Genomic DNA, 25244 nt, shown 5'->3' on the forward strand with positions numbered 1-25244 from the left:
TCCTTCAGTGTTTTGAGGAATGCACACGGCTGGTAAGCGCAGACGACGCCATCCTAAGCATGAGCATCCCACTTATGCGTCTGCTCATGCAAACTTTGACGCACCTTAAGGAGCAGGCGTCTGCAGCCAATGTTGATGAGGAGGAAGAGGAGGAGGGAATCCTTGATGACATTCAGCCATTGTCTGCTCAGGGACCTCTCCTGGATGAGGTGGAGGAAGAAGAGGAGGAGGAGGATGATGATGGGGATGATTACTTAGGGGAGGAGGATGCATCTCGTGGGGCAAGTGAAAATGTTGGCGTGGCAAGGTCTGGTACAGGGTTTGTGCGTGACTGGAGAGATGTGGATTTGCCAGAAAGTGCTCCTCCACCCAGCACTCGCAGTGCATCATTGACACCGGGAACATTGGCCCACATGTCAGATTATGCCTTGCAGATCCTATAAAGGGACCCCCGCATTGCCAAAATGATGAATGATGACGACTACTGGTTGGCCAGCATCCTGGATCCACGCTATAAAGGCAAATTACAAAACATCATGCCACAGGAGAACCTTGACCTAATATTACCTAATAAACAAGCAACTCTGGTAAATCGGTTGCTTGAGGCATTCCCAGCACACAGCAGCGGTGATGGTTCTCACACGAGCCGTACGGGCCGGGGGCAGCTTGGCAGAGGTGTTCATGGTGCACACAGCAGAAGTGGCGTTGGAGACAGGGGTTTCATGACAATGTTGTGGACTGATTTTTCAAGTACAGCTCACACAACTGGTAATACTGCATCGATGAAAAGTGACAGGAGACAGCAGTTGTCAACTATGGTTACAAACTACTTTTCCTCCCATATCGATGTTCTCCCACACAGGTCATTCCCCTTTGACTATTGGGCCGCTAAACTGGACACCTGGCCTGAATTGGCACAATATCCCTTATAGGAGCTCGCTTGCCCAGCTGCAAGTGTGCTATCGGAAAGAGTCTTCAGTGCAGCTGGATCAATCCTGACAGAAAAAAGGACCCGTCTGTCAACCCAAAATGTGGATGATCTAACCTTTATTAAAATGAACCATGCATGGGTTTCCAAGGATTTTGTCCCACCTTCCCCTGATGACACATAGGGTGACAGAAAAATGGCTTGCTTTGGTCCACCTCTTCCTGGGACTTGACCTATTTCGCCTTTTGCATCAGCTGAATGTCCAACATCAACATATGCCACTTTCTAAAACTCCCTAACTGTGCTTCCTCCCCCCCCATTGGCCGGGGTCACCACCTAGCGCACGACACCGTGCGAGTGCCGTTGCCCTGGACAGGTGGGTAGGCCGACTCTTGGGCGCGGGCACTGGCACAGGGTCCCTCATAGTGCAATCAAGTGTCTCTGATGGTGGTGGTGCACACCCGTCGTCAGACACACCGCCGTACTATGAGGGGCCCTGTGCCAGTACTGATGCCCACGAGTGGGCCCCCCTTGCTTGGGCAGGGCCCCAGCATTTGCAATCTTTACCTCTCCCTGCTCCTCCGCTGTGTAGTCTGGGCCGTCAAATCCATACTGTGCCTGACACTATCTGAGCCTGCCTCCTGATGTATAGACATATATTTTGAATGTGTACGCTATCCATACATGTTATCCAGGGATTCGGTACCCTTTCTCACCTTTGTGCAATTACGTGCAAGCCATACTGGGCCTAACACCGTCTGAGCCTGCCTCCTGATGTATAGACATATATTTTGAATGTGTACGCTATCCATACATGTTATCCGGGGATACGGTACCCTTTCTCACCTTTGTGCAATCACGTGTAATCCATACTGGGCCTAACACCGTCTGAGCCTGCCTCCTGATATATAGACATATATTTTGAATGTGTACGCTATCCATACATGTTATCCAGGGATACGGTACCCTTTCTCACCTTTGTGCAATCACGTGCAATCCATACTGGGCCTAACACCGTCTGAGCCTGCCTCCTGATGTATAGACATATATTTTGAATGTGTACGCTATCCATACATGTTATCCGGGGATACGATACCCTTTCTCACCTTTGTGCAATCACGTGCAAGCCATACTGGGCCTAACACCGTCTGAGCCTGCCTCCTGATGTATAGACATATATTTTGAATGTGTACGCTATCCATACATGTTATCCGGGGATACGGTACCCTTTCTCACCTTTGTGCAATCACATGTAATCCATACTGGGCGTGAGAACGGCTGGCGAGCTGTTAAGCAAGCTACAGCACCTGTGGTTTGCACACGTAAGTTTTTCATTTTTTCAGGAATGACGGTTAGGCCTAATTCCGGAACTGCGGTTGACCTGCACTTACTGGGAAATCATCGTTCGCGGGTAATAATTGTAATCAGTGATCCCCATCACTAACGTTGTTCAGCGGGTTATCTGCACCTGTAAGCGACAAACGCTGGCCTTTTCAGTGTAGCGCACATGCAGCCACGGACATGTAAGGGCATGACATACCAGTTATTGGCCAATCTCATGTGCCAGAGCCTCACGTGTCCCTCTAGTAAGCCGGACTCGGACCGCGGGGCATGATGGAGTCTCGTTCGTTAACGGAATTAAGCTTGCAATGTGTGCATCTGTTCTGTAGCTGGCATGGTTGAGGTTTCCCAGGTGGAGTCGAATTTAACCGTAGGCTCCACTCCTGGTGGTGCCCTTCTGGACATTCCTTTAAGGTTCAGCTTTGCAACCATACTGCCCACGTAAAACAAACACTTTGCCTTCATGAACGCTGTTTGGAGGGTCATGACTCGTGGGAATAACGCCGCCCAATCAGTTAACCTGCTAGAGAGATCCTTTGTTGCTCCCAAGCATGACATCACACTCCCTAGGAGGAAGGTAATGCCACTGTGGCGACCGTACTCCTGGGGGCGACACAAGTGCACTGATGCCCAGCCACTGCTCGATGAATCTGCTGGTACATTGACCCAGACCGCTACATTCCCCTCACACGCTACACGGCCTGAATCTGACCCTTATGAAACTCAGGTTACCCTTCCCATATACAGTTCCATCTTACACAATGACAAAGAGGAAGCTGCAGATGAAAGTGCAGGTTCGGCCCACCCGCCATCAGACACACCATCGTACTATCAGGGGCCCTGTGCCAGTGCCGTCGCCAACGAGTGGGCCCCCCCTGCTTGCTCAGGATCACAGCACTTGCAAGGTTGAAATACTGTGCAGTGAGATGGAAGATGGGGACGACGAGGAGTCCAGACTAGTACAGGGATTCCCTAGCGAGGAGACTTATTTGATTGTTTTCAATGTTGGGACAGCAATTTTTGGGGAGCACTATACTCTGGAGAATGATAGATGGGGCCCACCATACACTGGAACATTCCAAAGGTGGACATCAGACACTGGAGCAGCATTTACAGGGCCCATTATACACTAGAGCATTAGAAATGGGGCCCATTATGTTTGGAGCATTATTTGGGCCCATAAGACAGTGGAGCTTCATCCATGGGGACCAACATATACTGTAGCATTATGTGGAGCTCATCATATACTGTTTCAAACATTATATGGGACCAATGATTCTGTATGGAGAAATAGATGGGCCTCGTCCTGAGATGTAAAAAGTGAAGTATTTTTCATTGTACTATACCGCTATTTCTCTGCCGTATCAGAGCATGATGAGTTGTGGTATTATGTGTTAAAGGGGCGATCTTTCGCCCAGGGCATATGAAAACCTGGAGCCAGCCCTACCCCCCCACAACTTTAGCCAAATAACCCCCATTTTTCAGTGCGTAACTTGTATTATGAAGTTAATTAAGGTTGACAAGCTTAAGTAAGAAGAATTGATGCTTTTGGCATTCAAATGAGCACTGTAGGTGTGTTTCCTGTCCTCCTCTCACTGCCGACTTTTATTCCCCATTGACTTACATTGGGTTTCGTGTTTCGGGACGACCCCGACTTTTCCCTATAATCGGCCGATCTTGCTCGACCCGACTTTTGGAAAAGTCGGGTTTCACAAAACGAAACTCGACCCTAAAAAACCAAAAGTCGCTCAACTCTACTCGTAGCCAATCTTCTGGTTGACATTCTTGGAAGTATATTAACAAGAATTGTGCGCCATCTTGGGGATCCATCAGAGAAGGTTCTTTCTCTGAAATAGTGGCTACATGTGACATACCTCTGGTGTTTGGAAAGATCTGAAAAACAAGCTGCACAAATGATTGGACTATCCACACTCACCATTGATGAAGTTTATAACTTTTATCATGTTAATTTATGTCCTGAGTGGAATAGCACACTGAGGGGCATGCCACAAAGACGATGATTTCAGTGCAGTGTAGTCCTGCAATCTGTTTACTAAGATTGGAATGCTCAACACTAGTCCTAATGAATCAGCCCCATGGTGTACAGAAAGCTTTTACGTTCCCTCTATTGACTTCGGCCGGCCTCCAGCTTGTTAAGGTCCCGTTTCACTTAGCGACGCACCAGCGATCCCGACAACGATACGACCTGGTAAGGATCGCTGGTGCGTCACTAAATGGTCGCTAGTAAGCTGCCAAACAGGTAGATCTCTTCAGCGACGCAGCAACCATCCAGCGATCCTCGCCAGTCGTTGGTACCTTGTCACACAGCAGCTTTTCTGAATGATTCCAGCCTGCGTCCCTGAATTCTGCGTCATCAACGAGGTCGCTCGTCTGGTCAAGCACAGCGATGCGCGCTGGACAGTGGGATGCCGACAATGAAAAAATGGTCCAGGACATTCAGACATGATCAGTGATATACAGCAGGGGGGTCGCCGCTGCATGTCACATGTAGCGAGATCGCTGGTGAGGTCGCTGTTGCATCACAAAATCGGTGACGCTTCAGCGATCTCGCTAGTGATCTCGCTTTGTGAGACAGGGGCTTAAGGCTTTAAAAAGGTTGTCTTCTACTGATACAACGCCATCTTAGATGCTGTATTCCCCTTTGTAATATAAACAAAACATACCTGCCTTTCACAAAGGAGCCATTCCAGCGATATTGGAGCGGAGTCAAGTGGCGCTCATGTTACATTGTTATGCTGAGTGTTGTAGCCTATCAGTGGCCGCTCTAGTGACATTTGATTTTTGTATTTTACACAGGGAATACAGCATTTCAGAGGTTGTTCAAATAGAGGACAGCTTGGACTTGGATTTATGCTTGGACTTCTGAATCCACAAAACGGACCTCCAACTGAAATATTAATCCTTTCTAGAATCTATGTACATTTGCATAATAGCCACTGGAGAATAGCTATGATTGACAGGCTGCAACTTTCCCATGGCAATGACTGGTATTGCAGCCAATGCCAATCCCAGCTGCTTATTCCCTTCATGGGAATCTGTCAACACAGATTGACTGCTGAAACCAGTTCCAGGCATGCGGTGCTTCACTGCATGCCAATCATTTATATACACCTTCCCACCTGCTTGTTTTCCTCCCTCTCCACCACCCTCTTCTTTGACTGACAGTTATGGCTTCATAGAGGCAGAGATAGATACAAAACAAGCAGGTGGGAAGGTGTATATAATTGATTGGCCCCACCATGATGCACCTGGTGCCTTCACTTGGTTTGAGCAGTCATTCTGTGCTGACAGAAACCCTTTAAGCATTAGGATCAGTTACAATCATTGTGTTGTCAGATGGAGAATAACGATCAATACCACCTCAGATCATTTCTTGATGTCAGCAACCAATCACTGGCAGACAGTTGCTAAGAATGTGATTGTGTTATATTTAGTGTTGAGCATTCCGATACTGCAATATCGGGTATCGGCCGATATTCGCGGTATCGGAATTCTGATACTGAGTTCCGATACTTTTAGTATATCGAATACCGGAATCGGAAGTTCCCATAATGCAATGAGCCAGTTTGATTTTATTCAGCCAATGAGGATCCTAAGAAGTGTGGGCACATCCTGTTAGAGCATGTTAGGCATGTAAATACTGTGTCAAATATAGCGTGGCACTACCGCAGGGTGCGCAAGTAGGTTACCCAGACCATGAATAATAAAGTAACTTGGCACTCAACTGAATAATCCTTTGCAAATTAGATTTATTTTATAATTTATTGCAGTCCTGGAAACGTTTCGGCCTATTATCGGCCTTCCTCAGTCTGCCGACTGCTATCGCGAAATACTAATCCGGTACCCAAGTAAGGATTCCTATGGAGATTTCAGAATGTCATGTTGATCTAAATAGTATCTCCTATTATTATAAGAGTGGATATACTGATTTAAATGCCTTGCAAAAAGGAATATATAACCATACATAGAGAAATGTATAAATCTCCTTGGAGGTATCATGGACGCGTAATCTGTTTGAAACTAGTGCTGTATAGTCCAGGAGGTAAATGGGTCCATATGAAGCTTGTTTAGATATGGCATACACAGGTGGGACGCGGTATTCCCCCGCTCGTCAGCTGGACAGGAGTCATTTCTACTTCTGTTCTCTGAATCTGTTGGCTTGGAAAGAGGGGGCCAGCCAAGCAGCATTTGAGAATTTGAAGAAGAGGTAGTATGCAGTGATGCGCAACAGCTTTGTCTCTCTGAATCTGAAGAGGCGGGTGGGCCAGTGCCTATGGTCAGCACACCTCAGTACGCATCTGATGATGAGACTCAGGTGCCACTTTCTGGTGCGTACTGTGCTGTCGAGACTACCCAGGAGAAGCAGGTGTTTGAAGAGGGTAGTGTAGATGATGAGGTCCTTGACCCATCATGGCGTGAGGTACAGGAAGGTAGTGGGAGCAGCTCTGAGGAAGAGATTCCCCGAACGGCCAAAAGAGGAGGGAGAGGGAGGGGGCAGACTCGGTTGCCAGTAGCCTCCACTTCGGCACCCATTAGGAGCATGCCTCTTCCAAAACCCAAAATGGGCGCTCCCAAGACTTGCAGTGCCTGGTCCTTTTTTGACACAGTTGCAGATGACATTTGCTTTGTCAAATGCAAGCTGTGTAATCAGAAAGTCAAAAGAGGGAAAAGTGTCAGCAACCTCAATACCACAAATATGTGGAAACATGTGCGGACCAAGCACGTGGTGGAGTTACAAAGACACACTGAAGACCTAGGCCAACCTACAGCACCACCTACCACCTCTTCAGCACATGTTGTAGCCTCTTCCTCCAGCTCACACACAGCTGGTTCGGCTTCCTCACAGGATCGCCATGGAAGAACCTCTGGCACTGTTGTACAGAGACACTGTCAGGAACACCGCACTGTTCCCCTGAATCAGCGCTGCAGGAGCCGTCACAGTCTACTTCCACATGGACACGTGAAAGCTTACCTGTTACGACCGATATGAGCACAGCCGTGGCCAAACATCAACAGGCCGTATTGAAATTAATTTCTTTGGGGAATCGAAGCCACACAGCGCAGGAGCTCTGGAATGCCATCAAGCAGGAGAGCGACGTGTGGTTTGTGCCAGCGAATCTCCAGCCAGGCATGGTAGTGTGTGACAATAGCCGAAATCTGGTTGCAGCTCTGGGCCTAGGCAACCTCACTCACATCCCATGTCTGGCACATGTGTTCGACTTCGTCGTGCAGAGTTTTTTGAGGGACTATCCGGATCTTGATGCACTGCTGCACAAGGTCCGCATAGAGTGCGCTCACTTGCGGCGTTCCAGCATGGCAAGATCACGCATTGCAGCTCTGCAGCGCCGATTCCGCCTTCCGGAACATCGCATCATATGTGACCTACTCACCAGGTGGAATTCAACGTTACATATGTTGGAGAGGTTGTGTGAGCAGCAGGCAGCAGTAATGGAGTACCAGTTGCATCAGGCGCAAACAAGTCGCACTGCGCGCCGTTCACACTTCACCACCACTGAGTGGGCCACTATGAAGGATATCTGCCACGTTTTGCTTGCCTTCGATGATTCCACGCGGATGGCGAGTGCAGATGATGCACTAGTCAGCATGACTATCCCCCTTATCTGCTTGCTTGAAAAAACACTGCAAACACTAAAGGAGGAGGTTGTGGAAGAGGTGGAGGATGAGGAGTCACAAATGCCATCTGCTCCTGGACAATCTGCGCTACATGGTTCCTCACAAAGGCCTAGGCAGGGACACTTTGTGAGGAGGATGAGTCAATGGAGGAGGAAGACATATGTCCAGAGGAGAGAGGTACACAATGCTCTACTAGTCAGTATGTAGAGCGAGGGTGGGGTGATGCAGAGCAGGCAGAGATAACGCCTCAAGCAGGGGACAGCGTTTCTTGGCCAGTGGGCAGTCTGCAGCACATGGTTGATTTCATGCTGCAGTGCCTGAGAAACGACCGCCGCATAGCCCACGTTCTCAACACGGCTGATTATTGGGTGTACACCCTCCTAGTTCCTCGCTACTGGGACAACTTACAAAGCCTCATAACTCCGTTGAACCGGGAGCGTAAAATTCGGGTGTACCAAGACACACTGGTGCATTCCATCATGTTCTCCATTCCACCCGAGAGCAGTGCTGCTAGTGCTTTACAAAGTAGCTCAGTGCGTCGAGGCAGTGGAGGAAGCTCTGCACAAAGAGGGAGCAGAAGCAGCAACTCAGCACAAGGCAAGACCAGTATGGCCCAAATGTGGCAAAGTTTTGTGTCCCCACCACAAATGTCACCATCACAGACGGCTCCAGTCAGCAGGAGGCAACGTTTCCGTCAGATGGTGACAGACTACATGTCTTGCCCTCTCAGTGTTCTCCCAAATGGCTCTTCCCCCTTCAAGATTTGGGTCTCTAAGCTGGATACATGGACAGAGCTTAGCCAGTATGCATTGGAGGTGCTGGCTTGCCCTGCTGCTAATGTATTATCGGAACGCGTCTTTAGTGCCGCAGGTGGTGTACTAACAGACCGTCGCATGTGACTATCCTCCGATAACGTTGACCGGCTTACTTTTCTGAAAATGAACAAGGCCTGGATCTCACAGGAATTTGCCAGTCCTCTTCCAGATTAAATAATTGGTTGGCCACAGTATCCAGGTCTCCTGTTGTGTTCATGTTTCTACCACCTGAACTGTAATCCCTGGGCTCCAACACTGCCAGTTGCTGCTCAGAAGTGCCGTCTGCACAGTTAACACATGCTCCAGTGTTATTGGTGTTCAGTAACGTCAGCTAATCCCCTGCTGTGTGTCCGGCAATTTCTCCTGATCTGTCCACATTCACACTACTACAGATATTAAACTTGCTCCAATTAGGCCCCTGGCTATACTCTGTTTCTACTGTAATCCCTGGGCTCCAACACCGCCAGTTGCTGCTCAGACGTGTCTTTGGCACGGGTACTCCCTCCTGCCCAGCCTGGTTCCAGCACGCCAGCTGTTTCCGGGTAGTGTCAACGTCACTTTGCCTCCAATACGTTGTCCTGTCGTGTTGCGGTCTGGTTAGCCGACTCTATGGTGCCTGCAGTTTAGGTGCTTCCTATATGGACTGCGGGATCTGGCAATGAAGGCTGGTTCCGTAGTGCCAATAGGACAAGCTCCCCCTGTAGGACTGTGGGTTTCGGTAACTCCGGCCGGCTCGCGGCCTTGCAACTTTTTTTTTCATGTGTACCTTCTGCTGCCTATCTGAGTTCCAGTACCATTAGCTGGTTCTTTGGAAGTCAATCTTGAATATGTCCCCCTGGGTTTCAGTAACGTCAGCTGGTTCCAGGCAGAGCCTTTGGCTTAGGTGCCTCCTTCTCGGTATCCGAGTTCCACCAATGTCTGCTGGTCCTTGGTAGTGCTTTCTGGCACAGGTACCTCCTGTTTAGTAACTGGGTTCCAGGACCATCAGCTGGTCCTCAGTAGTTCCATTGGCTCTTGTACCTTCGGCTACCCATCCAGGTTCCAGTACCATCAGCTGGTTCTCAGCAGTTCCTAAGCCTTCGTGTACCTTCTGCTACATTTCCAAGTTCAAGCTTTTTGAAATGGTTTTTAGTAATCACTCTGGATCTCCCTGACGACGACCCTGAAGACCATCCCGAAGAAGACGACAACCCTGAAAACGACGACCCTGAAGACCACCCCAAAGAAGACAACGACCCTGAAAACGATGACCCTGGAGACGACGACCCTGAAGACCACCCCGAAGAAGACCAAGAAGATGACCCTGAAGAGGATGATGAAATAGAAAGTGTGGGAGAAGTAAATAAGAAGGTGAAGAGCATGGAAGTAGTGAAACATAAATATCTGATAAAATATAAAAAAGCTTAACATAGTCAATATCTTTGTAACTCCGAACGTCTTAAAAAATTTTTTATTCCTGCTATTCCATTTGATTGGGCTAAACCTCTATGCCTTTAATGTCTCCTCCACCTCCCCTAATACATTCTACATTATTCTTAGTTGCTTACCTTCATGTAGAATTAACCTACAAGGAAAGTAAGGGTTTATTTTCATTCCGATATTTGTGTCCCATTGACTTGCATTGGCGATATCCGATATTTTTGGGGTATCGGTCCGATCCAATCCGATCCGATACTTCCCGATATCGGAAGGTATCGCTCAACACTAGTTATATTGAAAGTATATTGAACTAGGAAAAAAAGTTAAAAGACAGAAAAATACTTTAAATGACTTATATTAAAAAAATATATATATAATTTATGAATAGCCATCAATATACACTCACTGGCCACTTTATTAGGTACACCATGCTAGTAACGGGTTGGACCCCCTTTTGCCTTCAGAACTGCCTCAATTCTTCGTGGCAGAGATTCAACAAGGTGCTGGAAGCATTCCTCAGAGATTTTGGACCATATTGACATGATGGCATCACACAGTTGGCGCAGATTTGTCGGCTGCACATCCCTGATGCGAATCTCCCGTTCCACCACATCCCAAAGATGCTCTATTGGATTGAGATCTGGTGACTGAGGAGGCCATTTGAGTACAGTGAACTCATTGTCATGTTCAAGAAACCAATCTGAGATGATTCGAGCTTTATGACATGGCGCATTATCCTGCTGAAAGTAGCCATCAGATGCCTGTTCTTAGCTGAGAGGAGTGGTACCCAGTGTGGTCTTCTGCTGCTGTAGCCCATCTGCCTCAAAGTTCGACGCACTGTGCGTTCAGAGATGCTCTTCTGCCTACCTTGGTTGTAACGGGTGGCAATTTGAGTCACTGTTGCCTTTCTATCAGCTCGAACCAGTATGCCCATTCTCATCTGACCTCTGGCATCAACAAGGCATTTCCGGCCACAGAACTGCCGCTCACTGGATTTTTTTTCTTTTTCGGACCATTCTCTGTAAACCCTAGAGATGGTTGTGCGTGAAAATCCCAGTAGATCAGCAGTTTCTGAAATACTCAGACCAGCCCTTCTGGCACCAACAATCTTGCCACGTTCAAAGGCACTCAAATCACCTTTCTTCCCCATACTGATGCTCGGTTTGAACTGCAGGAGATTGTCTTGACCATGTCTACATGCCTAAATGCACTGAGTTGCCGCCATGTGATTGGCTGATTAGAAATTAAGTCTTAACACACAGTTGGACAGGTGTACCTAATAAAGTGGCCAGTTAGTGTAAATTATGCTGTGTTATTATGGGGAGCCAAATATTTTTGTGATCCTTAATTTGAATATGGACTAGGCTTGGTTCAACCAGAAAAAACAGTAGGCAAATTTCTATAAGCAATGAAAAAAAAATCAATCCTTCATTTCTTTATGAATAATGATAAATAAACAGCAGCAATTAGAATAGCTATATTCTATGTGATTCGGGCTGTGTGACCCTTTGTTGACCAATACAAACTAACTCCTAAGAGCTTTCTAAAGCACTGACCGATTGTAAATAGTAAAGAGAAAAAGGGAAATTATTCTGCAAAAAAAGTTAAACCTAAAAACAACATGGCAACAAAATACAGAGATTCACTTTCAATTGAAGTTTTGCTTTTGAGCTTCTTTTTAGAAAATATTAGAGAATGGAATCACAAAAATTATAATAAGTAAAATATAGCCAATTACTGCAATTTATATAGTATAATTGTATATTTATTGTGATTTTTTTTTATTTCCAAGTACCACCAACTATAGAAGATACAGATGACCTGGGAGAATACATTGTTGTTGCCAGTAATTCCATTGAACTGGAATGTTATGTTACCGGAGCTCCTATGCCAACAGTAAGGTGAGAGCCGGGAATCGTGATTACTGTTTGCATAATTATTATTAGGCAAGTTGTATTTGAGAGAATTCTTTTTATTATTGAACAACAACTATGTTCTCAATCAACCGAAAAGACTCATAAATATCAAAGCTTAATATTTTTGGAAGTTGGAGTGGGGTTTTTTTAGATTTGGCTATATTAGGAGGATATCCGTTTGTGCAGGTAACTATTACTGTGCTGAATTATTAGGCAACTTAATAAAAACCAAATATATACCCATCTCACTTGTTTATTTTCACCAGGTAAACCAATATAACAACACAAAATGTAGAAATCAACATTTCTGACATTCAAAACAAAAAAAAGGGACCAATATAGCCAGCGTTCTTTACGATGACACTCAAAAGCCTTCCATCCATAGATTCTGTCAGTTGCTTGATCTGTTTACGATCAACATTGTGTGCCGCAGCCACCACAGCCTCCCTGACACTGTTCCCAGTGGTGTAATGTTTTGACTCCCTGTAGATCTAACATTTTATGAGAGACCACAGGTTCTCTATGGGGTTCATATCAGGTGAACAAGGGGGCCATCTCACTATTTTTTCTTCTTTTAGACCTTTACTGGCCAGCCACGCTGTGGAGTATTTGGATGCATGTGATGGAGCATTGTCCTGCATGAAAATCATGTTTTTCTTGAACGATACCGACTTCTTCCTGTACCACTGGTTGAAGAAGGTGTCTTTCAGAAACTGACAGTAGGTCTGGGAGTTGAGCTTCACTCCATCCTCAACCCGAAAAGGTCCCACAAGTTCATCTTTGATGATACCAGCCCATACTAGTACCCCACCTCCACCTTGCTGGCGTCTGAGTCAGAGTGGACCTCTCTGGCCTTTACTGATCCAGCCTCGGGCCCATCCATCTGGCCCATCAAGAGTCACTCTCATTTCATTAGTCCATAAAACCTTACAAAAATCTGTCTTAACATATTTCTTGGCCCAGTCTTGACATTTTATCTTATGTTTATTGTTCAAAGGTGGTCATTTTCCAGCCTTCCTAACCTTGGCCATGTCCCTGAGTATGGCACACCTTGTGCTTTTTGATTCTCCAGTAACGTTTCAGCTCTGAAACATGGCAAACTGGTGTCAAATGGCATCTTGGCAGCTTCACACTTGATTTTCCTCAATTCATAGGCAGTTATTTTGAGCCTTTTTTTATCAACATGCTTCTTGCGACCCTGTTACCTATTTGCCATGAAACGCTTGATTGTTCGGTGATCACGCTTCAAGACTTCTGCATCCCTCTGCAAGACATCTCACAATTTTTGACTTTTCAGAGTCCATCAAATCTCTCTACTGACCTATTTTGCCAAAGGAAAGGAAGTTACCTAATAATTAAGCACACCTTATATAGGGTTTTGATGTCATTAGAACACACCCCTCCTCATTACAGAGATACAAATCACATGATTTACATAATTGGCAGTTGGCTTTCAAGCCTATACAGCTTGGAGTAGGACAACATGTATGAAATTTAATGCTCCATAATTTAAATGTGCTTTTTATTTAAAAGGTGGATGAAAAATGGAATCCCTCTTGACATTGGTGATGGCATGTATGTTCAGTCAAATGGTCAAAAACTTATTATTCAAGAATCAGAGTCAACAGATAGTGGATCATATGAGTGTATTGCAAAGAATGAAGCTGGGACCAGCAGAAAACTGTTTATTGTCAATGTGCATGGTAAGTAGCACATATAGAATGAAACGTTAATATACAGAGTGTGATAATGAGTGTTGCAGTTATTGAATCATAGAATCATAGAATCATAGAATCGTAGAGTTGGAAGGGACCTCCTGGGCCATCTGGTCCAACCCCCTGCTCAAAGCAGGATTCGCTAAATCATCCCAGTCAGATGTCTGTCCAGCCTCTGTTTGAAGACTTCCATTGAAGGAGAACTCACCACTTCTCGTGGCAGCCTGTTCCACTCATTGATCACTCTAACTGTCAAAAAGTTTTTTCTAATATCTAATCTGTGTCTCTTCCCATTCAGTTTCATCCCATTGCTTCTAGTCTTTCCTTGTGCAAATGAGAATAAAGTTGATCCTTCTACAATGTGACAGCCCTTTAGATATTTGTAGACAGCTATTAAGTCTCCTCTCAGTCTTCTCTTTTGCAAACTAAACATTCCCAAATCCTGCAACCTTTTCTCATAAGACAGGGTTTGCAGACCGGTCACCATTCTGGTCGCTCTTTTCTGAACTTGCTCCAGTTTGTTGATGTCTTTTTTAAAATGTGGTGCCCAAAACTGGACACAATATTCCAGATGAGGTCTGACCAAAGAGGAGTAGAGGGAAATAATGACTTCACGTGATCTAGACTGTATGCTTCTGTTAATACATCCTAGAATTGCATTTGCCTTTTTTGCTGCTGCATCACACTGTTGGCTCATATTCAGTCTGTGATCTATTAGTATACCCAAGTCTTTTTCACATGTATTATTATTGCATTATTATTGCATTATTGCAGTTATATGGCTGACGGGCATGAATACAATAATAATGGTGGCTTTCTTGGAAGATGGAACTATATTGTGAGTTTCTTGACTGTGCTCTAGTCTTGAGATCCATTCCTGACTCGGACTGTAGGGCTTTATAATTTCTAGTTACCATGTTGAATACCATCAGAAATATCAATGACTTTACATTAAAGATTGCTCCAAAAACCTCAGAAATTTCTTTCAAGGTTTGTTTGGATTCTGAAAAAAAAGAAACAAAAAGATATGCAAATAACCCTTTACTCACCTCTTCACTGCCTCTTCTATCAGTGCAGTTGCTCCAATGGTCCTTGCCTGCCTTGGTCTGCACACGATCTCTGCAGCTGGAGGTCACATGAAATATTAGTGACATCAACAATCAATCTGCACCATGATGCTGCTGATTATGGTATGTGAATGGAGAGACCATTGATTAGCCATTGTGGCCACATGCTGGTACTGTAGGATGTCAAAGAAGACTGCCTGGCAAGGACCACCAGAGCAACTATGCTGGAGCTGCAGAGGACTCAAGAGGTGAGCAGTGTTTTTTTGTTTTCTCACATTTGCAGCTTTTTGTTTCTTTTTTTTCCAGATATCGGAAAACCACTTTAATGTCTAAAGGCCCCGTTACACATAACGATGTCCCAGCGATCCCACCAACGATCTGACATGAATGGGATTGCTGGGACATCGTTAGGCTGATCGCTGGTGAGCTGTCACATAGACAGCCCCTCCAGCGATCAGGACCAGCGAGCAAGCTGGTATCTAAGGTAAACAGTGGGTTTCTAAGAGCCACGCGGCTCTTGGATACCCGCTGTTTACCCTGGAAACCAGCATGCACGCTGGTATCTAAGGTAAACAGCAGGTTTCTAAGAGCCACGCGGCTCTTAGAAACCCGCTGTTTACCTTAGATACCAGAGGGCAGCGTCGCTGATCGTTGCTCTCCCGCTGCCACACGCAGCGTGCTGGCCAGCGAGAGACCAACAATCAAAAAATGGACCAGGACGATCCTGCACGATCAGCGATACCCGGCGGGGGGGCCGATCGCTGATGTCTGTCACACACAGCGATGTCGCTGGCGAGATCACTGATGCGTCACAAAGTCAGCGATCTCGCTAGCAATCTCGCTGTGTGTGATGGGGCCTTTAGATATTACACTTTGCTAATTGTTAGTAGAGGCTCATATGTGTGTAACATACATCTATTTTTGTTTGTATTGCAGTTCATCCTTCCATTAAACCTGAACAATCACCAGTATCTGTTCTAATGCTCAAATCTATAACATTGCAATGTATTGCCACTGGATTTCCTAGTCCTCACATCACCTGGTTAAAAAATGGTCTGCCTTTTAATGTTGTGAAAGGAAATATTAGAGTAAGTGCACAGCAAATATTCACTCTTCTGGCATTATAATTCTCTGTATGCTCTTTATGTGCAATAGATATCCCTGCATGTCCCAAGAAATGTCATGGATCAAAGATGGTATCACAAACCACTCATTCATTTATTTTTTAAAAATGTTTTAATGGGCTAGCATTCATTTGATAATTATTACATTTCCATTATGAAGGAAACTAAAAGCCTGATATTTGGGGTTGCTGAAACAAGGTCTCCAGTTTATGTGTGTTTCATATCTACCGCCAGATCCTCATCCTCCCTGCTCTATTATAGAGTCATGCTTACATTATATATAAAATAGGCTCTGTGAAGAAGCACAAAATCACACCTGAAATATGTACTGACATGGCTCATTTTGCACTGCCTGCACCTTTATAGCTTGTATGTGACCTATCAAGAAAGAAGAAAGATGGAGTGAGCACATGAGAAGCAGGGAATCATCCATATAGCACAGCGGAGAGAATAAGGTGGTGGGGGACAGTAAACCCGCACACAGCTTGTGATAAGCCTTGGTTAGGAGGCATAAGGTACAAGATACAACTCACACCCCCTGATCTCTGACTGCAGAGGGCAGGCTTGGTAAGGGGGCTGGCTTGCATAAGAAGGAAGCTACACCCCCTGATGTCTGATATAAAGTTCCAGAAGGAAGGGGAGCACTCAGGAACAGCAGCAGAGCTGTGATGTGAGGCTGAGCAGCAGCAGAGCTGTGATGTGAGGTCACAGTAAACAGTAGTAAAATCACATGAAGTGACATATACAGTTGTGCTCAAATGTTTACATATCCCGGCAGAATTTTTGCTTTCTTGGCTTTTTTTCAGAGAACATGAATGATAACACCAAAACTTTTTCTTGGTTCATGGTTCTTCATGGTTAGTGGTTGGGTGAAGCCATTTATTGTCAAACTACTGTGTTTTCTCTTTTTAAATCATAATGATGTAGGTAGGAGGAAAAAGTTTAGCCACCAGGGATGGGGGGTGACCTGCTTCTTGCCGCAGACAGACACGAGACTGAGACAGAGATTGTATTCAACAGGTCCGTTTTATTGGCCACCCTTCTACCGACCACCGCAGCTCATCACAGCAGTTTACACTTCTCAGTGTACAGGCCTGGGTACCTTCACTTCCTTTGTTATTATAATCGTGGCGTCCTCTGTGGCTCTTTTCACTGTGGCTTCCCTAGGCCCATCCACCACAGCGCTTCACCAATCTGAGTACACCGTCTGTCCAATACCCACAGACTGTCTTCGTCTGCGGCTACCGTCCTCTGGGTCACCCCCCGTGACCGCCTCAACTGTCAGTCCTCTCTGGAGCCTTTCTACTGTCTCTATCTCCGCAGCAGAACCTCCTCTGAAGTGTGCTTCCCTCACTGACTGGACCTTCCAGATCCTTCCCTCAGCCTTTTATACTCCCAATCCTGGTAGCTCCGTCCACTATCACCTGACAGTTTCTCTGACCAATGGCAGTTATACAGTCTCACTCTTACACTCTCCACTGCCCTCTAATGGTCAAACTATAATAAGGCACCCTTTCTCTTTATCTCAGCGCTTTCACACCTACACTACGCTACCCCTCTGCCTCTCGCTACAGGCAGATCTGTCTGTCAGTCCAACTTCCCTAAAATGACAACCCAAAAAATCCAAATGACCCTGATCAAAAGTTCACATACCCTGGTGATTTTGGCCTGATAACATGCACTGAAGTTGACACAAATGGTTTTGATTGGTTACTAAAGGTAACATCCTCACCTGTGACCTGTGACAATGCCAGGAAAATTGTTCATGATGCAAAGAAATCACAAATAACATCAGCTGAGATACTGGACTCTCTGAAAACTAGCGGTGTGGCTGTTTCAAGATGCACAATAAGGAGGCACTTGAAGAAAAATGGACTGCATGGTTGAGTCGCTAGAAGAAAGCCATTACTGCACAAATGCCATAAAGTATCTAACCTACAATACGCAAAACAGCACAGAGAAGAGCCTCAAAACGTCTGGAACAAGGTAATTTGGAGTGATGAGACCAAACCATAAACGTTACATTTGGAGAGAGGTCAAGAAGGCCTATGATGAAAGGAACACCATTTCTACTGTAAAGCATAGAGGTGCATCGCTGATGTTTTGGGATGTGTGATCTATAAAGGCACAAGAAACTTGGTCAAAATTAAAGGAAAGATGAAAGCAGCATGTTATCAGCAGATACTGGAGGCAAATTTGTGATCATCAGCCCGGAAGCTGCGCATGGGACGTACTTGGACGTTCCAACATAACAACAATTCAAAACACAAGGCCAAGTCGACCTGTCATTGGATACAGCAGAACAAAGTGAAGGTTCTGGAGTGGCCATCTCAGTCTCCTGACCACAATATCATTGAGCCAGTCTGGGGAGATCTCAAGCGCTCAGTTCATGACAGACAGCCTTGAATTCACAGGAACTGGATGCTTTTTGCCAAGAAGAGTGGGCAGCTTTACCATCTGAGAAAATAAAGAACCTCATCCACAACTACCACAAAAGACTTCAAGCTGTCATTGATGATAGAGGGGGCAATACATGGTATTAAGAAATGGAGTATGTGAACTTTTGATCAGGGTTATATGGCCTTCTGGCGACTCGACCATGCAGCCCATTTTTCTTCAAATGCTTCCTTATTGTGTATCTTGAAACAGCCGCACTGCTTGTTTTCAGAGAGTCCAGTATTTCAGTTGATGTTATTTGAGTGTTTTTCTTTGCATCCCAAACAATTTTCCTGGCATTTGTCACAGGTCACAGGTGAGGATGTTACCTTTAGTAGCCATTCAAACCCATTTGTGTGAACTTCTGTGCATGTTATAAGGCAAAAATCATCAGCGTATTTGAACTTTTGATCAGAGTCTTTGGATGTTTTGGGTTGTCATTATGATTTAAAAAGAGAAAACACAGTAGTCTGACAATAAATAGCTTCACCCAACCACTAATCATGAGTGGAGAAAAAGTTTTAGTGTTATCATTCATATTCTCTGAAAAAAGGCCAAGAAAGCAAAAATTCTGCAGGGGTATGTAAACCTTTGAGCACAACTGTATGCTTTTATAATATTAGACAGAATATAGATTGAAAAACATTTATTTTCTCCCCAAAGTATGTCTTTAACCCCTCTCTGACCTTAGACGTACTATCCGCCCAGGTGCCCTGTGTCAGAGACACCGCACTACACTTGCTCATAGAGCCAGTGCGCGTGTCCTGAGTACAGAAGCAGTGCTAAGAGTTACCTGGGGAGCAGGGCAGCAGAGGTGACAATGCGTGCTACAAGCTAATAGTGTCAGGGTCCAGTCAGCGCTGGAAAGTAAGGAGGCACGGGACCTGCGGACACTGACAATGAACAAGCTTGCACGGGACCTATGGTCATGTGACTGCAAGGGGGCGTGGCTTAGCGTCCTGCTTTCAGATATGACAGTACAACTCAGAGTCAGGCAAAATGGAGGTCACAACAGTACGGGCAAATGGAGTACAGGAGGGACAAACAGACGGGAGGTCAGACAAAGCCAAAGGTCATACACAGGATCACAGTACAGTACCAGGGATGAGACAGAGCGGATAATCAGGGCCAAGCAGAGATCAAAACCAAACTGACATAGGAGGTACCAGGCAGAATCCAAAGCGATATCCAGGGAACAGACCGAGTCATACACAGAGAATCAAGCAACCAGAACATAGCACTAACACACTCAGGGGTCACCACACAATGCCAAGGGCAAGAGTATAACTGACAGGGATGGGAGCGTCCTGAAGCTATAAGAAGCCTCCCCAGAACCAGGGAGAGGCCACAATCATAGCCCCAGGTGTGCAGGTAAGCCTGCATCAGGATCACAACCTTTAACTCCAGAAATGCCAGTCATCAGCACTGGTTCCAAACATTAACCCCATGTGTGCGAGTCAAACCCGCACTGAGATCATGACAGTACCCCCCTCTCAACGGGGGCCTCTGGACCCCCAGGCTTGCCCGGGTACTTAGCATGGAAAGCCCGTACCAGGCGATCAGCATGCATCAACCGGGCCGGTACCCAGGACCTGTCCTCCGGTCCATACCCCTTCCAATGAACCAGGTACTGTACCGACCGCCGTACCAACCTGGAATCTACGATATGACCAACCTCGTACTCCACCTGCCCCTCGACCAAAACAGGAGAAGCAGCAGACTCTGAGTCTCCCCGGACTGCTTCAAAAGGTTTCAGTAGAGATTTGTGGAAGACGTTAGGGATCTTGAAAGAGGGTGGAAGGCTCAGCCTATACGCCACTGGATTGATTTTTTCCACAATCTTGTACGGGCCAATGAATTTGGGTCCTAACTTGGGTGACGGAATCTTTAACTTAATGTTTCGCGTGGAGAGCCAAACTTTCTCTCCAACCTGAAACGTGGGACCAGGTGTTCGTTTCCTGTCCGCGAAAAACTTATACCTGCCTTGAGACCTGGATATACGCCGCTGGACTTCTGCCCATGTATCTTTTAACCGCTGAACAGAGTCCTCAGCCCCGGGGCACCCCGAATCCAGACGAGAAAACTCACCAAAATGAGGACTGAACCCATAGTTAATCAAGAAAGGGGACCTACCAGTGGATTGACTCACCCGACTATTGAAGGCAAATTCAGCCAACGGCAGTGCATCGCACCAGTCACTCTGTCTAGCAGAGGTTAGGCACCTGAGGATCTGTTCCAGGGACTGGTTAGTGCGCTCCGTCTGCCCATTGCTCTCAGGATGGTATGCAGACGAAAAGGACAGAGACATACCTAATTTTTTGCAGAAAGCACGCCAAAACTTAGCCACAAACTGCACACCACGATCAGACACCACATTCAGGGGTACCCCATGCAACCGGATCACATGCTGCACAAACAACCTGGACAAAGTCTCAGCTGACGGTAGTGCGGACAGGGGTACGAAATGAGCCTGCTTAGAAAACCTGTCCACCACTACCCATACCACTGTATTACCCTTAGCTGGAGGGAGATTGGTAACAAAATCCATGGACAAGTGAGTCCATGGCCTCTCGGGCACTGCCAAGGGTATCAGCTCCCCTGCCCGGCCGGCTATGAGAGCTTTTAGAACGAGCGCAGACCCCACAACCAGCAATGAATTTTTTTATGTCCGAACCAAGGGTAGGCCACCAAAATATCCTAGCCACCGCCAGACGTGTGGCTGAAATACCAGGGTGAGAACTCAGCTTGGATTCATGGAACTCCTGCAAGAGTTTCAGGCGAAGTTGCTCTGGGACAAGCAACTTCCCCTCTGGCTTGGCCGCCGAGGCCTGCGACTGGGCCCCCTGAATCTCCCGTTCCAATTCAGATGAGACCTCTGCTATCACAACCCCAGGGTGAAGAATGGAGGACAGTGGCTCAGGGGGCGACACCGGCTGAAAACTGCGTGATAAGGCGTCAGCCTTGACATTCTTAGACCCTGGACAAAATGTAATCGTAAACTGAAAACGGGAAAAAAAAAGTGACCAACGGGCTTGTCTGGGCATTAGTCTTTTAGCAGATTCAATGTACGACAAATTTTTGTGATCCGTGATCACCGTAACCGGGTGACTGGCCCCCTCCAAAAAGTGCCTCCATTCTTCAAACGCCAATTTGACCGCAAGAAGCTCTCTATTGCCTACGTCGTAATTTCTTTCCGCAGCAGAGAACTTCTTGGAAAAGAAAGCACATGGCCTGAGGTTGGTTAGAGTGGCAGGCCCTTGGGACAACACCGCCCCCACCCCCACCTCAGAGGCGTCCACTTCCACGACGAATGGTTTGGACGGATCTGGCTGCACTAACACAGGAGCAGACATAAAACATTTTTTCAGCGTCGCAAAGGCCTCTTTTGCGAGCGAGGACCAATTTCTCACATCCGCACCTTTGCATGTTAGATCTGTGAGAGGTTTGACCACTTGCGAAAACCCCCGGATAAATTTGCGGTAATAATTGGCGAACCCCAAGAAGCGCTGAAGACCCTTAAGATCTCGGGGTTGCACCCAATCCGCAATGGCCTGCACCTTCTTGGGGTCCATGCGAAAACCCTCACCGGATACAATTAACCCCAAAAAGGACAACTCTTGTACACAGAATACACATTTTTCCAATTTGGCATACAAATGAGTTTCTCTCAGCCTTTGGAGCACAGTTCGTACATGTTCCAAATGAGAATACTTGTCGGGGGAATATATCAAAATATCATCTAAGTAGATAACGACAAAACGACCAATGAGATCCGAGAATACCACGTTGATGAAATTCTGAAATATGGCAGGGGCGTTGGTAAGACCAAACGGCATGACTAAATTTTCAAATAGTCCCTCGGTCGTGAGGAACGCGGTTTTCCATTCATCCCCCTCACGGACCCTTATCAAATTATATGCCCCCCGAAGGTCCAGTTTAGAAAACCACTTTGCCCCTGATAGTTGGCTACATAAATCGGGAATCAACGGAAGGGGGTACGTATTCCGTACAGTAATTTGATTAAGCTCCCGGAAGTCGAGACAGGGACGTAACCCACCATCTTTTTTCTTTACAAAAAAGAAACCTGCCGCCACAGGTGAGACTGAAGGACGTATGTGTCTTTTGCGCAGACTTTCAGTAATGTACTCCTTCATAGCCAAGCGCTCAGGACCGGACAAATTAAACAGACGGGCTTTGGGTAATTTAGCCCCCGGGACCAGCTCAATAGCGCAGTCAAAGGGTCTATGTGGTGGTAACGTCTCGGCCTCGCTTTCGGAGAATACATCTTCGAAGTCCTTCAGGCATTCCGGAATACCTTCCAGCTCGACAGATGATACAGACACAGATTTAACAGGTTCAACCAGCAGTGCGGATTTATCATACAACTCAAAATCATTAAACCCCCATTGTACAATCTCCCCCGTTTTCCAGTTAATAACTGGGTTATGGTGTTGTAACCAGGGCATGCCCAACACCAACCCTGCAGGTAGATTGTCCAGCACAAAACAACTTATGTTTTCCACATGAGTAGCGCCCACTCTGAGCAAAAACACATCAGACATAAAGCGAATTCCCTCCTTAGTGAGGGGAGATGAGTCAATGGCCATCACCTTGATCGGAACCTTGAGCCTAACTGTCCCTATCTTGCAGTGTGTGACCAATTGGGAGTCAATAAGATTAATAGATGATCCGCAGTCCACGAAGGCTGTAGAGGAAAAAGAACTACCATCCACAAACAGTTCCACAGACAGTACTACTTTAGAAAACGAGGAAAATGGTACCTGAGGGTCTGAGCAGCCTCCCCGTTGGCTACCCAGACCTAGTCGTTTCCCGCCGACCGGGTTTGAAGACGGGCAATTCGGGCACTCCCTTTTCCAATGTCCCGTTTTACCACAGTAAAAGCATAACTGCATGTCCTTCCGGCGTTTCCTCTCCGTATCCTTCAGGGAGAGGGCGCCTACATCCATGGGCTCAGGGGCAGTCTCTTTTCCACTGGGGAATAATGGAGTATCCACCTGCATCACCCCTCTGGCCCGCAGCCTGCGGTCCATCCGGACGGCCTGGGTCATGGCGTCCTCGAGAGAGTTAGGTGGGGGATGTAACGCCAAGGCATCCTGCAGCTGCTCGGACAAGCCTCTGCGAAAGAGTCCTCGGAATGCGGCGTCGCTCGAAGAGACCTCTGCCGCCCAGCGGCGGAACTCAGAACAAAACCACTCAGCTGAGTGTTTCCCCTGACAGACACTCATCAACATGTCCTCTGCCAATCGCACTCGGTCAGGTTCATCATAAATGTGCCCGAGGGCCTCAAAGAATGCGTTCACTGACATACGTTCAGGAGCAGAGGAAGACAGAGAGAAAGCCCATGCTTGCGGAGCCCCCCGAAGTAGGGAAATAATGACCCCCACCCTCTGGAACTCATCCCCGGAGGAGCGGGGCCTTAGAGAAAAAAAAAGCTTGCATCCTTCTCTAAAAGACCTGAACTCCTTTTTATCCCCTGAGAAAAGGTCTGGTAATTTGACCGGAGATTCGGGGGACGCTAATGACACATCCCTACCCCCAGAACCAGAAGCCCCTGCATCGACAGCCCCCTGCACAGTAACCACCAACTGTTGCTGGGTCTGGGCCATCGTGTGTTGTTCCACATTGAGCTTATGGAACATTTGGGTCAGGTGCTTGACCTGATCAGACAAGGCTTGTATGGGATCCATGAGGATAACACACTTTTTTTTTTTTTTCTTCAGAAAAAAAACAAAACTGAAATGTTATAATGTCAGAGACACCGCACTACACTTGCTCATAGAGCCAGTGCGCGTGTCCTGAGTACAGAAGCAGTGCTAAGAGTTACCTGGGGAGCAGGGCAGCAGAGGTGACAATGCGTGCTACAAGCTAATAGTGTCAGGGTCCAGTCAGCGCTGGAAAGTAAGGAGGCACGGGACCTGCGGACACTGACAATGAACAAGCTTGCACGGGACCTATGGTCATGTGACCGCAAGGGGGCGTGGCTTAGCGTCCTGCTTTCAGATATGACAGTACCACTCAGAGTCAGGCAAAACGGAGGTCACAACAGTACGGGCAAACGGAGTACAGGAGGGACAAACAGACGGGAGGTCAGACAAAGCCAAAGGTCATACACAGGATCACAGTACAATACCAGGGATGAGACAGAGCGGATAACCAGGGCCAAGCAGAGATCAAAACCAAACTGACATAGGAGGTACCAGGCAGAATCCAAAGCGATATCCAGGGAACAGACCGAGTCATACACAGAGAATCAAGCAACCAGAACATAGCACTAACACACTCAGGGGTCACCACACAATGCCAAGGGCAAGAGTATAACTGACAGGGATGGGAGCGTCCTGAAGCTATAAGAAGCCTCCCCAGAACCAGGGAGAGGCAACAATCATAGCCCCAGGTGTGCAGGTAAGCCTGCATCAGGATCACAACCTTTAACTCCAGAAATGCCAGTCATCAGCACTGGTTCCAAACATTAACCCCATGTGTGCGAGTCAAACCCGCACTGAGATCATGACACCCTGGGCCTGTCTGACCCTGGACGGGATAGTGCGTCATAGTGATCGGTTGCGCTCACGGGGGGAGCACGGCCGATCGCGGACAGGTGTGAGCTGATTCTCACAGCTGACACCCAGCACTAAGTGCCAGGGGTGGTCACAGACCGCTCCCGGCACTTTATCCCCAGCACACTGCTATCAAATATGATCACAGCATTCCGGTGGCATACAGAAACATCGCTCAGGAAGGGGGCTCCCTGCATGCTTCCCTCAGAACAACGCGATGTGATTGTGATGTTATTCTGAGGATCTCCAT

At 46.8% G+C, this 25244-nt stretch overlaps 1 protein-coding gene across 1 annotated transcript in view; it reads left to right on the forward strand.

Moving 5' to 3' along the window:
• HMCN1 (hemicentin 1) overlaps positions 1-25244 on the forward strand; it is a 944468-nt gene that overhangs the window by 386223 nt on the left and 533001 nt on the right. The window contains exons 33-35 of the mRNA XM_073582913.1: positions 11951-12059; positions 13608-13777; positions 15793-15944. Of these exons, the coding sequence (XP_073439014.1) occupies positions 11951-12059; positions 13608-13777; positions 15793-15944 (431 nt within the window). The remainder of the gene's footprint in view (positions 1-11950; positions 12060-13607; positions 13778-15792; positions 15945-25244) is intronic.

The sequence above is a fragment of the Dendrobates tinctorius genome, unplaced genomic scaffold (assembly GCF_039654945.1).
Source record: "Dendrobates tinctorius isolate UK_male_01 unplaced genomic scaffold, ASM3965494v1 ptg000074l, whole genome shotgun sequence".
Classification (NCBI taxonomy): domain Eukaryota; kingdom Metazoa; phylum Chordata; class Amphibia; order Anura; family Dendrobatidae; genus Dendrobates; species Dendrobates tinctorius.